Raw genomic sequence first — 14,431 nt, forward strand, 5'->3', positions numbered from 1 at the left:
CAGCTTTCTGTCACCTTTCTGTCCCAGGAAAGTTTCACACATGCTGCAACTTTTCTCAAGTTATCTCTGCTGTCTATATTATAAGATGCCAAATTCGTGAATTAAAATATGCCAGTGTAAATCTGCTAAATTAACTGTAATACGCTAAGTATTGCTAGAATCTGTCTCTAGTACTCATGTGACTTTCTCCCCCGAGACTTTCAGAGAAAGGATTGTATGATTGGTTTCCCTGGTGTTCTGAAATTTTGCTCTTTTTTCTTTGCTCAGTTTTTCAACATATGTATTCTTTGAATTGTGGGATTTGTAGTTTTCCTTTTTAGTTTTGTTTTGTGAACTTCATTTCCCAGAGTTCTCTGTTTCTGCAGCCTTTTGTCTTCTCTGAAGGTCAGGCACTGCCATAACATGAGAGGTGAACTTGCAAATGCTTATAGAATTTTTCTTGCTGGTTTAGCAACAAGGGCTTTATTTTTTCTGTTTTATTTTTCTCTTGTTAATATGCATGTTTTACAGAAATGGAGGTATGGCTAAGCTGGGTGCTGTGGAGATCTTTAGAGTCAGGGGTTATCTTCAGATGCTGCCCCTTTCCTGCTGTAATGCTGATCTGATCTGTCTCCGTAGTGGTTTTTAGACTGTGTGTGAAATGTTAGTATATTTTTTGCAACTGTAACAGGGGAAACAAAGAACTGTAGATGTGGGACTTGGCAGGAGAGTGAAATGGAAAATTATTTTTAATTATTTTGTGGACTAGAAAGCATTAAGGTTAAGAATCATATTTTAAACATAAAAAGTCCTGTTTTTCAAGTGTATTTCTTTTCTTCATTAAATATTTATTTCTTTACATTTAGCCTCCCCTCACCCCTCAGTAATGCTTGCCACAAAATCTTTCTCTTTCATCTTTCACCACATTTCTCCAATACATCCCTTCCTCTTGGTCTTTGCCACTTACTGTCGCCTCCCACCTATACCACTGCAGACTCTGCCTCTCATCTTGCTCCCCTCCAGTCTGACCCAAATGCTGCTGCATAAACAAGTGTTCTCTCCCACTGCTCTCATCATGTCAGTCCCTTATCAAAGATCATGGCGCTGGCTTCTCTTCAGCTCTATTGATTTTAGGCACCTAAAATCTTTGAGGATCTGGGCATAATTGACCTAGATCAGGTCTTCACTACAGATCTATATTAGTATAACTACTTCATTCAGGAGTGTGAAAATCCACTTATACCAACCTAACCCCTAGTGTAGACAGTATTCTGTTGGCAGGAGACCTTCTTCTGCTTCTAGGGGGAGGTGGATTAACTATGCTGAAGGAAGAGCTCTCTCCCATCAGTTTAGAGCGTCATCATTAAAGCAGCATTTTAAGTGTAGACAGGCCCTTAGATAGCTAAGTCCATTTTCAAAAGTGGCTTCTCTAGTTAGGACCAGATTTCTAAAGGGATGTTCGTATGGCTCAGCTGAGCAGACCAATGACTAGAAGGAGACTCCACTGGTTGGAAGGCATGAGATGCACTGTCCTGAGATGGGGGGTTCCACGACCACCACTCCCAAGAGAAGGAGGCGGGTGGTGGTGGTCGGGGACTCTCTCCTCCGGGGGACTGAGTCATCTATCTGCCGCCCTGTCCGGGAAAACCAAGAAGTCTGCTGCTTGCCGGGGGCTAAGATTCGCAGTGTGATGGAGAGACTGCCGAGACTCATCAAGCCCTCGGATCACTACCCCTTCCTGCTTCTCCACTTGGGCACCAACGATACTGCCAAGAATGACCTTGAGCAGATCACTGCGGACTACATGGCTCTGGGAAGAAGGATAAAGGAGTTTGAGGCGCAAGTGGTGTTCTCGTCCATCCTCCCCGTGGAAGGAAAAGGCCTGGGTAGGGACCGTCGAATTGTGGAAGTCAACGAATGGCTACGCAGGTGGTGTCAGAGAGAAGGCTTTGGATTCTTTGACCATGGGATGGTGTTCCATGAAGGAGGAGTGCTGGGCAGAGACGGGCTCCACCTTACAAAGAGAGGGAAGAGCATCTTTGTGAGCAGGCTGGCTAACCTAGTGAGGAGGGCTTTAAACTAGGTTCACCAGGGGAAGGAGACCAAAGCCCTGAGGTAAATGGGAAAGCGGGATACCGGGAGGAAGCACAGGCAGGAATGTCTGTGAGGGGAGGGCTCCTGCCTCATACTGAGAATGAGGGGCGATCAGCAGGTTATCTCAAGTGCTTATATACGAATGCACAAAGCCTTGGAAACAAGCAGGGAGAACTGGAGGTCCTGGTGATGTCAAGGAATTATGACGTGATTGGAATAACAGAGACTTGGTGGGATAACTCACATGACTGGAGTACTGTCATGGATGGTTATAAACTGTTCAGGAAGGACAGGCAGGGCAGAAAAGGTGGGGGAGTAGCACTGTATGTAAGGGAGCAGTATGACTGCTCAGAGCTCAAGTATGAAACTGCAGAAAAACCTGAGTGTCTCTGGATTAAGTTTAGAAGTGTGAGCAACAAGGGTGATGTAGTGGTGGGAGTCTGCTATAGACCACCGGACCAGGGGGATGCGGTGGATGAGGCTTTCTTCTGGCAGCTCGCAGAAGCTACTAGATCGCACGCCCTGGTTCTCATGGGTGACTTTAATTTTCCTGATATCTGCTGGGAGAACAATACAGCGGTGCATAGACAATCCAGGAAGTTTTTGGAAAGCGTAGGGGACAATTTCCTGGTGCAAGTGCTAGAGGAGCCAACTGGGGGGGAGCTTTTCTTGACCTGCTGCTCACAAACCGGGAAGAATTAGTGGGGGAAGCAAAAGTGGATGGGAATCTGGGAGGCAGTGACCATGAGTTGGTTGAGTTCAGGATCCTGACACAGGGAAGAAAGGTAAGCAGCAGGATACGGACCCTGGACTTCAGGAAAGCAGACTTCGACTCCCTCAGGGAACGGATGGGTAGGATCCCCTGGGGGACTAACATGAAGGGGAAAGGAGTCCAGGAGAGCTGGCTGTATTTCAAGGAATCCCTGTTGAGGTTACAGGGACAAACCATCCCGATGTGTCGAAAGAATAGTAAATATGGCAGGAGACCAGCTTGGCTTAACGGTGAAATCCTAGCGGATCTTAAACATAAAAAAGAAGCTTACAAGAAGTGGAAGGTTGGACATATGACCAGGGAAGAGTATAAAAATATTGCTCGGGCATGTAGGAATGAAATCAGGAGGGCCATAATCGCACCTGGAGCTGCAGCTAGCGAGAGATGTCAAGAGTAACAAGAAGGGTTTCTTCAGGTATGTTGGCAACAAGAAGAAAGCCAAGGAATGTGTGGGCCCCTTAATGAATGAGGGAGGCAACCTAGTGACAGAGGATGTGGAAAAAGCTAATGTACTCAATGCTTTTTTTGCCTCTGTCTTCACGAACAAGATCAGCTCCCAGACTGCTGCGCTGGGCATCACAACATGGGGAATAGATGGCCAGCCCTCTGTGGAGAAAGAGGTGGTTAGGGACTATTTAGAAAAGCTGGACGTGCACAAGTCCATGGGGCCGGACGAGTTGCATCCGAGAGTGCTAAAGGAATTGGTGGCTGTGATTGCAGAGCCATTGGCCATTATCTTTGAAAACTCCTGGTGAACGGGGGAATTCCCGGATGACTGGAAAAAGGCTAATGTAGTGCTAATCTTTAAAAAAGGGAAGAAGGAGGATCCTGGGAACTACAGGCCAGTCAGCCTCACCTCAGTCCCCGGAAAAATCATGGAGCAGGTCCTCAAAGAATCAATCCTGAAGCACTTACATGAGAGGAAAGTGATCAGGAACAGTCAGCATGGATTCACCAAGGGAAGGTCATGCCTGACTAATCTAATCGCCTTCTATGATGAGATTACTGGTTCTGTGGATGAAGGGAAAGCAGTGGATGTATTGTTTCTTGACGTTAGCAAAGCTTTTGACACTGTCTCCCACAGTTTCTTGTCAGCAAGTTAAAGAAGTATGGGCTGGATGAATGCACTATAAGGTGGGTAGAAAGTTGGCTAGATTGTCGGGCTCAACGGGTAGTGATCAATGGCTCCATGTCTAGTTGGCAGCCGGTGTCAAGTGGAGTGCCCCAGGGGTCAGTCCTGGGGCCGGTTTTGTTCAATATCTTCATAAATGATCTGGAGGATGGTGTGGATTGCACTCTCAGCAAATTTGCGGATGATACTAAACTGGGAGGAGTGGTAGATATGCTGGAGGGCAGGGATAGGATACAGAGGGACCTAGACAAATTGGAGGATTGGGCCAAAAGAAATCTGATGAGGTTCAATAAGGATAAGTGCAGGGTCCTGCACTTAGGACGGAAGAACCCAATGCACAGCTACAGACTAGGGACCGAATGGCTAGGCAGCAGTTCTGCGGAAAAGGACCTAGGGGTGACAGTGGACGAGAAGCTGGATATGAGTCAGCAGTGTGCCCTTGTTGCCAAGAAGGCCAATGGCATTTTGGGATGTATAAGTAGGGGCCTAGCAAGCAGATCGAGGGACGTGATTGTCCCCCTCAATTCGACATTGGTGAGGCCTCATCTGGAGTACTGTGTCCAGTTTTGGGCCCCACACTACAAGAAGGATGTGGATAAATTGGAGAGAGTCCAGCGAAGGGCAACAAAAATGATTAGGGGTCTGGAACACATGACTTATGAGGAGAGGCTGAGGGAACTGGGATTGTTTAGTCTGCAGAAGAGAAGAATGAGGGGGGATTTGATAACTGCTTTCAACTACCTGAGAGGTGGTTCCAGAGAGGATGGTTCTAGACTATTCTCAGTGGTAGAAGAGGACAGGACAAGGAGTAATGGTCTCAAGTTGCAGTGGGGGAGGTTTAGGTTGGATATTAGGAAAAACTTTTTCACTAGGAGGGTGGTGAAACACTGGAATGCGTTACCTAGGGAGGTGGTAGAATCTCCTTCCTTAGAAGTTTTTAAGGTCAGGCTTGACAAAGGCCTGGCTGGGATGATTTAATTGGGGATTGGTCCTGCTTTGAGCAGTGGGTTGGACTAGATGACCTCCTGAGGTCCCTTCCAACCCTGATATTCTATGATTCTATGACTAACCCCCTAGGTGGCCCACTGTCTAGTGGAATCTTCAGCCCTGAGTTGGCAGCTTTATGCTGCCTACGCTCCCTAGACTAGAGCATGGAGATAGTTAAGCACCTGCCAAAGGGATTTTCAGAAGCTGGCCAGGAAGTAAAATTTTCAGAACTGAGCAGGAACCACCTAAGCTATCCAGGAGTAAAATGCCAGGGGGAGGGGAGGGCAGAAGAGTGGGGCTTAAGCATCTAAGAGCCTGACTTGGTCCGATCGGCTGATGGGCCAGAGATAGGCGCCTCCGTCCACTTGGGATCCTCAGCCACGAACCTTCTCCTGGAGTTAGGCATCTAAACCAGGTCATTTGCTTAGGGAGCCTGTGCCCTAGCAACTAACCCCCTGCTTTCCACCCCCATTCATACTCCATCCCTCTCTTACCTCGCCTCACCCTACATTGCCCTGGGTCTCCTGCTCTCTTTTGTGCAGGTGCTGTACTGGCCACCCCTCCACCTAATGGTGGCCACCATCCGGCCCACCTGTTGCAGGGTCTGGCAGGACTTAGGCATGCTCAGAGCACACCTACAGGATCAGGCCCTGTTGGCAAGATAGACATTCCTCCAATTAATTTAAAAATCCCAGTTCTGTGGCAGAGCCTCTGGGGCTTCAGCTTGTGCTAGGGCTCAGAGCAGCTCTTTAGCTGCAAAGTAGTAGCAGCCCTTAGGCTGCTTTGAAAATGTCAGCTGGTGGGAACTTATCCACCTAGATGGGTTAGGTGGCACCTGGGCTGAATCTTTGAAAATGTCCTCTGAAGTATTCAAGCATCTAACTCCCATTGAAATCCCTAAATACCTTTGGGGCTATGGGCCCATGTGCCTATCTGTTTGTTTAGCTGCCTAAATCCCTTTAAAAATTTCAGCTGTCGGTCCCAGACTTGTAAACACATTTAGGGGAGGGATTTACAAGTCAGACTGAGGCCTGCTCTACACCTAAAACTTAGGCTGACCTAGCTGTGTTGCTCAAGGCTGTGAAAATCTTTGCGCCCTGAGCACTGTAGTTAGGTTGACCTAATACCCAGTGCGGACACGGCTAGGCAGACCGAGCTACTTCCTCTCAGAGAGGTGGATTACCGACATCATCGGTAAAACCCCTGCCGTCAATGTAAGTCACGGCTACGCTACATCGTCACAGCAGCAGGGCCACAGCTCTGCCACAGTAGTGGCTATAGCAGAGACAGTAGGTGCCTAATTGCCAATTCAGGCATCCAATATGTAGGTGCCACGAGCACTCACAAAATCCCTGCTCAGCTGCTGCCTAAAAGCCGGTGGGCGCCTCATGTCTCTAGGTGCCTAAGTTTCTGCAGTTAAAGTGTCTGATGCACCTAAATTTTGGTGGCTGGGCCTGGGCTCAGCTGCCTCAGCCCTGACCCTGACCAGCCGCTTGGCACCTAATTCACACCTAGGCCCCTTTAGGGTTCACAAATGAGTTATTTCCTCACCTATCTCGCTTGCGGGGCCCAGTTGGGTAGATGTGAACTCAGTGGGTGTTAGGCGCCCAAAACCTTTGAGGGTCTGGGCCTTAGGCCTTGCAATGCTGAGCGGGGCAAGGCCTAATATCTTGAAAAATCCAGGCCAAACGCTTCAGATGTGGGTGCCTAAAATTAGGTACCTAAATCCAGACTTAGGTACCTAAGGAAGTGGTCAAATTTTTAGTGATGCTGGACAGCTGCAACATCCATTGACTGTACCTGGCACTCAGCACCTACCTTTGCAAATCAGGCTCTTCATTTTAGGCTCCCATGCTGGCCCAAACTGATATATTTGGTGTTTAGTGTGAATTACAAATTCTCTCCCTGTTTTCGCTCCTCTTGTCTCCAGAAATCTCCAGGCAGTTCATCCCCTCCATTGTTTTATTTTGTTTTTTTAAATGCTCTTTGTACACAGGGAAATTTTGTAAATGCTCTTTGTACACAGAGTGGACAAAAATCTCCTGAAAATAGGGTGGACAAATGTCTCTCCTTGTGCCTTTGCTCCTCTGCGCTCTTTGACTCTTTCCCAACCCTATTGCCAAAGCAATCAATGCCTCTCCTGTCCCCAGATCAATTCCCCTCCCCCAGCCAATTTACATTGCTAGCTCTCCAAAATCCATTCTCCCCTCCCTCAGTCATTTCATGCTGTCCCCTACTGTTTGAGGGCCACTCTGCTGCTCCTTTGTTGGCCTCCATCTCCCAGCTGCTCCTCCTACACTGGGCCCCTCTGTTCCTAGCCCCCTCCAGACCCCTGTAAGGGAGCAGCAACTCAGAGACACACCGAACCCAGGCCTTCCTGCTGCTAGAGAAGCAGCAGAGATAGGCCCCATTCCTGCCTCCCTCTCTTGCTCATATTGAGGGGGATGGTGCCCAACATGGCAACTGGCTTGGGAGGCAGCCTAGGTTGCAAACTCACCCACTAATGCAAGGCCTGTTTTGCCCAGGCTCTGTAACAGCCAGAGGCTCTATACTCTCCTCTTATCAACAGGGCCTCTACCCTGAAGAGGAGGGAGACAACAGGGCGAGTCATCTCTGCCTTCCCTCATCAGAGGCAGTGGTGAGGAGGGGCGTCATCTGTGGGGAGGGGTTCTGAAGAATGGGGTTGCTGCTGTGGTGAGGGCTTTGCTCCGTGTGATGCTGCTTCTGTGTGCGCTGCTCTCCACCCCGGTTTGGAGACAACTCTGTGCCAAGAGCAGCAGAGCAAACTCCCACCTGAGGAGAAGCTGGGCTCCCAAACCAGGCAAGGCCGGTGGAGATGAGCTTGGCATACTTGGGGTTCTCTTACCCTATCTCTCCGCTGCCACTCTTTGTGCCCATCACATGTGCCTGAAAGGGATGCTGTCCACCTGCAACCCCGTATAAAGCCAAGTCTTAGGTAGATTCTGGCTTTCCCCTGCCTTGGTGTCCCTTTAAAAAAGTCATAAAATGTGAAGAACTGGCCCCATCTCTTCCAAGTTTGCCCACTTGCAGGGGGGAGCTGCCTGTCAACCAAGGAGGAAGGGTGAGACCTATGAATAGGGCACAGGGCTGGGAGTCAGGAGTTCTGGTCTCGAGTGCCTGCTCTACCACTGACTCACTGCATGACCGTGGAAAAGTTACTTCACCTCTCTATGCCTCAGTTTCTCTAGCTGGAAAAGGAGGCTAATAATGCCTTCCTCGCAGGTGCTGTTTAATGAATTAACGTGTCCAAAGTGATTTGGGATTGTTGACTAGAAGGCAGAAGAGAAGAACAAAGTATCATTATCAGCATCATGAATTCCTCACAGTAGCCTAAGAAAAAATAACCTTGTCGTTAAGGAAGACCTCTGTGTTCCAAGGTTTAACTGCCATATATTCATCTTCTTGGGTCCTAGATGAGTATATACTGTGCTTTGAAGGTGCCGGAAGGTTGCAGAGCCCTCAGGCTCCACCATTACAGATCTCACTCCGGGGCCAAGGCCTCTCCAAACCTGACTTTTGTGCCAGCCAGCCTTCCTCCAGATGCCCTGGAAGTGGAGGCATTGCAGCGCTTCTTTTCTCATTCCCAGAGGCTGTTGGTAATGACCGGCGCTGGAATCTCCACTGAATCAGGGATCCCTGACTACCGCTCAGAAGGGGTGGGGCTTTATGCCAGGACGGACAGGCGGCCCATCCAGCATACTGAGTTTCTTCGCAGTGCCAGTGCCCGCCAGAGGTACTGGGCAAGGAACTTTGTGGGCTGGCCCCAGTTCTCCTCTCACCAGCCTAACGCAGCGCACCTGGCCTTAAGAAACTGGGAGAAGCTAGGAAAGCTGCACTGGCTGGTGACCCAGAATGTGGATGCCCTGCATACCAAGGCCGGGAGTCAGCGGGTGATGGAATTGCATGGCTGCACACACAGGTACGCTACAGGGTTAGGGAAAAGATGGTTAATGCACAGGTACCATCTTATGGGTGGGAGAGTAGCTTACAAAGGGGTGTGGTGTTATGGGGGGGCACAAGGAATTATGTAAGAATGTCATGTTACTACACAGGTGGGACAACATAAAGGTGCTGCTTGACTGCGGGAGAGGTGAGCACAGAATTGCTATGCTATGGCGGGAGGGTGGCTAATCCACAGATGCTGTTTAAGGGGCAGAACATCTTTTGCCCGGGTGCTCCCACGTTTCACACACCTTTCGTGCAGTACTGTTTGACTCGTTTCCCCTTTAATCTGTTATCATTAGGATGTTCTCCTTTTCTGTCATATCTAGAGTCCTCTCAGCGAGGGCAAGAAGGGGAACAGAGACCATGCGTGTGCAGGGAAAGGTAAATGGGGCTGAAATCAGTGGGTTGTGCTGGGAGCACAGAAGGTGGACCTTTCTGGAGACAAGAAGTGCAGCAAGGATAGTACATACCACAGACATTGCATACTATACGTAAACAGCACCACTGCCGTGCAGCCACTTCTTGGGAGGGAGAGCAGCACTCTGCACCACAGAAATGGAGGGGGGATTTTAGCCAAGGCCACTTACCAAAAGATCCCAAGGTACTTTAATGTCTACACAGCACAGATGGGACCACAATGTTTGAAGGCCCTGTGGGAAAGATCTGCACACACAGTAAACAGCCTGGCAGCTAGTTTCTCTGCCTTGGAAGGATGCTGGGCTGAGTTGACACTGTTGGAAGTTGAACCTGTGGTGATATTTCAGAGCAATGCTAAAACCATGAATCCCCCCACCCCGCTGGTGAGGATGGAGGTGGGAAGTAGGTAGAGGACTTAGGCCTGGCCTCCACTGCCACTTTACAGCACTGACACTTTCTTGCTCAGGGGTGTGAAATCCCCACCGCCCGAGTGATGCAAGTTTCAGCGCTGTAAAGCACTAGTGTAGACAGTGCACCAGTGCAGGTAGCTACTCCCCTCGTGGGGGTGGTTTTTTTATAGCACTGGTGCCGCGGCTATACAGCCACGTTAACGTTGCTAGTGAAGACATACCCTTAGATCTCTTCTTGAGTAATTCTGACTTTCTAGAGCAGTGGTTTTCAACCTTTTTTCATTTGTGGACCCCTACAAATTTTGAATGGAGATGCAGACCCCTTTGCACTTCTTAGACATAGTGTGTGGACCCCAGGAGTCCACAGACCACAGGTTGAAAACCACTGATTTAGATCACATATTCTTTAGAACCCACCGGCTCCCATGGGGCAGTTTCCTTCAGGGTCATAGTTAAACACAGAGTTGTGAGGTCCATATTGGGCCTTCCAGACTTCACGCAGGAACATTCTCTGGCCTGTACTATGCAGGGGGTCAGATTAGATTATCACAAATGGTCCCTCTGGCCTTAAAATCTTTGGATCAGTGAATTGCTGCAGCCCAGTGGAGATGGGGCCCTTTGAAAGACCATGAACTGTGTTTCAGGGTTCTCTGCCTCGGCTGTGGAGAGCAAACTCCCCGCTCTGAGCTTCAGAAGTGCTTTGAAGTGCTGAATCCCACCTGGACAGCTGAAGCACATGGCATGGCCCCGGATGGGGATGTCTTCCTCACAGAAGAGCAGGTGCATAACTTCCGTGTCCCGGCCTGCAGCAGATGTGGTGGGATCCTGAAGCCAGATGTGACGTTCTTTGGGGACACAGTTAGCCGGGAGAAAGTGGACTTTGTGCACAAGCGCCTGGCTGAATCAGATTCCATGTTAGTGGCAGGATCCTCTTTGCAGGTAACTGCTCATCTCTCCTGTCTGTATTCCTATTTTTCTGGGCTACTGTCTCTGCAGTGGTCCCTGATCCCATAATCTGGGACCACCATCCCTCTTATCTGAATCCAGTCTCCAGAATTTCCTAGTATTTTGTTCTACTGTCTTTATAATCTGGCTTCACAGCCATCCCTGTGAGGTACCTATTATGTGCTTTTCACTTCAGTGCCAGTCGGACTTAGCCATTTCCCAGATACTGTCTGATCTGCCTATGCTATCCCAGATATACTTTCTTAATCTCCACGGTTGCCCAGGTAGCCCTGTTATCTACCTGACTTTAGATGCAGATTAGCCCTGCAAAGATCACGATCCCACTTTTTCTTGCCCAACTCTTTTGTCTTTAGCACCCTATTAAGCCTGGTGTGAAAGATCAGTGCTGCAAAATCCCTCTTCACCCCCACTTCAGGTTTTCCTTTGAATTTTCTAACATATTCCTCTCACGCCCTAGTGTTATGGGAATGGCAACCTGAAATAACTTTGTCTCTAGTGTGGGGAGGTTTATACATTATCCAGGCTGGAGACCTGCAGGAAACAGACTGAGATAGAGCGTTCTCTGCCTGGAGAGAACAGAGTTGCAAGTGAATTAATTCCTCATTAGACTGCTGAAAGAAGTTGAAGAAGATGAGGGAGCAGAGAGCCTTCACCTGCATTCTGGAACAGCCCTGCTGGACAGCTTCCCTTCTTTGCTTTGCCATCTTTTTTTCTCCCTGAGCTATTTCTTGCCTGTGTTGTTATTTATCCTGACTCTGAGCCCACCACTTAACCTGGGAAAGTGTCTGGGACACAGTTTGCATGAAAGCTACTTTACAGAATAAAGCTGCACTGTAAAATGCTCACACACATCTCAAGGGCTGACATGAGTGGGTAAGGCTGAGGCTGTTGAGTTCCAGTCCTCACCTCTTCAGGATATTTGGGGCCCAACTGCTGCTTGAGCTTGAAGTGAAGTCATAATCCTGTCCCTGGAAGCAATCAAGGTCTCATGTTTATCCCCAAATGGGCAGAGGAGATAGGCCACAAAGGTGGAAGCATATAAGCAAGACTCTATGATAACTAGCTAGGGGTGGCAAGGAAAGTCACAAAAACCATTGAAGGGGGAATATTTTCCACAGTATTGAAAATCTTTCCTCTGTTAGGAGTTAAGTAGCAGCTGCTCCCATCCTGTGCAGATTTGAAGAAAGAATCTAGTACTTGAATGAAGAGTAGCTTATATAGCATTTTTCTGTGTAGTGTGTATCTGCAAATACACCAGAGGGAACAATCATGTCCCACCATTGGGCAATGGCCTATGTGGACTGATTCTTTCTATAGCTCTTCCTTTGTCCAGGCTCCACATCACTTTGTTTCTTTGTGTCCCTGCAGGTGTACTCTGGTTACAGGTTTGCACTTGCTGCCCATGAGAAGAAGCTGCCAATTGTGATCATTAATATTGGACCCACAAGGTCAGATCACTTTGCATCCATGAAACTGAATTCCCGGTGTGGGGAGTTGCTGCCTTTGATTGTCCTGCGGTGACCCAGTTTCTAGTGTTAGTGAGCCAAGCACCTGCACCCACCCAAGGTAAGTACCCTGTTCATGGTGAGTAAACTCCCCAGCCTTACCTGTGACAAGCTGACGTGGGATTGTCAGTCACACCCACTGAGCAGCAGGAGGTCCTTGGACACCCATCAAATGCTGAGCACTTCTGGCAGGATAGGGACAAAGATCAGCCAAGCAAAAAAGCCATCCCAATAACAGGTGCCAACACTTGATCATATAGTTTCAGCTCTGACTGATGCAGTCCTGATGGGGAAGGCTGACTGCCTACAAATTAATTAACTTAAATAAAGGAGCTGAGCACCCTTAATTCCCATTGACTTCTTTGGGTTTGAGAATGGCTCCCAGGATGCTAATCCTTCCAGAGAATGGGGTGAGAGGAATTTTCAGACTTGACTCGTCTCATCAGTTTTCTGGTTTCTTTGGGTTCCAATCAGATAGTTACTTTAACAAGGCAGTTAGCAGAAAGCCCCCAGGGAGTGGCTGCAGGGTCATAGAGTGGCTGATCAGCACATTGTTGAAACTTTGTGTCAGGACATTAAAAAAAAAGTGACTTACCAAGGCCCATTGTGCACTGTGATTTTTAGTGCAAAGTTTACAGGATGTGGTAATACAAAAACTCTGCCGCGTAGGATTGCGCACAGCTAATTGGGCACTGATTTTTAAAGTATCAAGTTCCAACTGGGTGCGATGGAAATACAAATAATAAGCAACATAAAGCAGTTTCTTTTCCTCATATCGTCAAGTGCTTATTGACCCATCATAATCTCTTAAGAGGGGCTATTTTAACCCAGCAGGCAAACGGAGGTGAGATCTAAAGGTGCATCTTTTGATGAGACCAGCAGAGGACAGCAATCCATCATCCGTTCCAATCAGATCAGCTTTCTGCACTGAGCCATGGTCTCCATTTACCTGGAAGCAGGATGGGTGGAAAGCACCTCGTATGAGATTCTCTCGGCCCTACCTGTCCCTAGAGTCTACTGTGCCCCTGCTTTGCCTTCACTGCAAGGTGCTGGGACACGGTCATCAGACTTTTGTATCTCCAAACCAAGACACTTTTCTTACAATTGGCACCAGGAGGAGAGTTGGGGAAGGGGAGCTTGGAGGAGGGATTAGACAAATTGGAATGGGGGGGAGCACGGAGCTGAAGAGGGTTTTAGCAGCTGGGGGATCTAATGTCAGAAGAAGGTGAGAGGGGACGGCATAAGACAGGCCCCGTGAAGCCGGAACTCTGCTCTCCCAGAGCTGGGAGGAACCTGTACTGGGAAAAATGTTTTCAGCAGAGAAGTTGAACAAGGCCACCTGCTAAATGCAGCTGCTTTCCAGAGAGAGACTTCTTTGCGGGGTGGGTTATCAGCTGAACAAGTCCTCCTCTTCGAGCAGGGAGAAGGCTGAGCATTACGGGGCCAGAGGGAGGTGCTGTACAGTTTGGCAGCTACCCTTGGCTCCTATTTGAACCTTAAAAAAAAACAACAATGACTGGGATATTGCTGGAGTTTCACTGAGTCAGCCTGACCAGAGCTGCTCCTAACTAAGCTATGACCTTCTCTGGAATGCGCAGCTGGGAGTAGGGTTTTCCGTGTGTAATTAAATTTAAAAATTGCTTACAAGATTTATGGTGCCACTTTGGAATTTTTTCCTCTCCTATGAATCAGTCAAGTTCATGCCTGGGTCAGATTCATTTTTCCGTTTCAGAAATTCAAGCTGAAATTATTAGCACTAGATGAAGCAAAAGAGTAATACGACGATACCTGCACAAGAGACCACCCTGATGAGGGAACTGTCTGTCTCAACAGGCCACCCTAAAGTATCCCCATCCCCCATTTTGCCCCACCACTAAGAGAAAATCCACCTCTGTTAAGCTACCAATTTCTGTTGGTCCCTTAAGATGTATTTTGCTGTATACAGATTGAGAGGCAGAAGTGTGCGCTGGGCAAACATTGGGTCTTTGAGCTGACCTGCTTGCTATAAGGGGGTTTCAGTGTTGTGATGAGTTCTTAAGATTCCATTAGGATGCAGATTAAAATGCTCCAGTGCCATCTTCAAGGGCAGTTTCCTACAGTAACCATCCAAAGAGAATAATAATAAATGCACAGGGCCAGGACTGCTGTGGTCACTTGCTGAAAGGACACTACCTCTCCAAGTAGCAAAGTAGGGAGGGCTGCT

At 48.4% G+C, this 14,431-nt stretch overlaps 1 protein-coding gene across 4 annotated transcripts; it reads left to right on the top strand.

The window, feature by feature from the left end:
* The first annotated feature begins 348 nt into the window (after positions 1-348).
* Positions 349-13,877, top strand: SIRT4 (sirtuin 4). 4 transcript variants are annotated; one of them, XM_048821584.2, is made up of 5 exons: positions 349-409; positions 8,399-8,904; positions 10,402-10,696; positions 12,092-12,289; positions 13,060-13,877. In XM_048821584.2, the coding sequence occupies exons 2-4, from the start codon at positions 8,399-8,401 to the stop codon at positions 12,242-12,244; spliced, it is 954 nt and encodes a 317-aa protein (XP_048677541.2). In that variant the 5' UTR covers positions 349-409; the 3' UTR covers positions 12,245-12,289; positions 13,060-13,877. The 4 variants fall into 4 exon arrangements, with proteins under 4 accessions (XP_048677541.2, XP_048677540.2, XP_074976318.1 ...); XM_048821583.2 differs by having other exon boundaries at positions 374-409; positions 8,208-8,904; XM_075120217.1 differs by lacking the exon at positions 349-409 and adding an exon at positions 498-518.
* Positions 13,878-14,431: the final 554 nt, after the last annotated feature.

The sequence above is a fragment of the Caretta caretta genome, chromosome 15 (assembly GCF_965140235.1).
Source record: "Caretta caretta isolate rCarCar2 chromosome 15, rCarCar1.hap1, whole genome shotgun sequence".
NCBI classification, from domain to species: domain Eukaryota; kingdom Metazoa; phylum Chordata; order Testudines; family Cheloniidae; genus Caretta; species Caretta caretta.

What these genes read in the sequence shown, in the direction of transcription:
- SIRT4 (XM_075120217.1), top strand. An exon ending in TTGCATGGCTGCACACACAG is followed by an intron (nt 8,905 to 10,401) that starts GTACGCTACAGG and finishes ACTGTGTTTCAG; the next exon opens with GGTTCTCTGCCTCGGCTGTG. An exon ending in TGGCAGGATCCTCTTTGCAG is followed by an intron (nt 10,697 to 12,091) that starts GTAACTGCTCAT and finishes GTGTCCCTGCAG; the next exon opens with GTGTACTCTGGTTACAGGTT.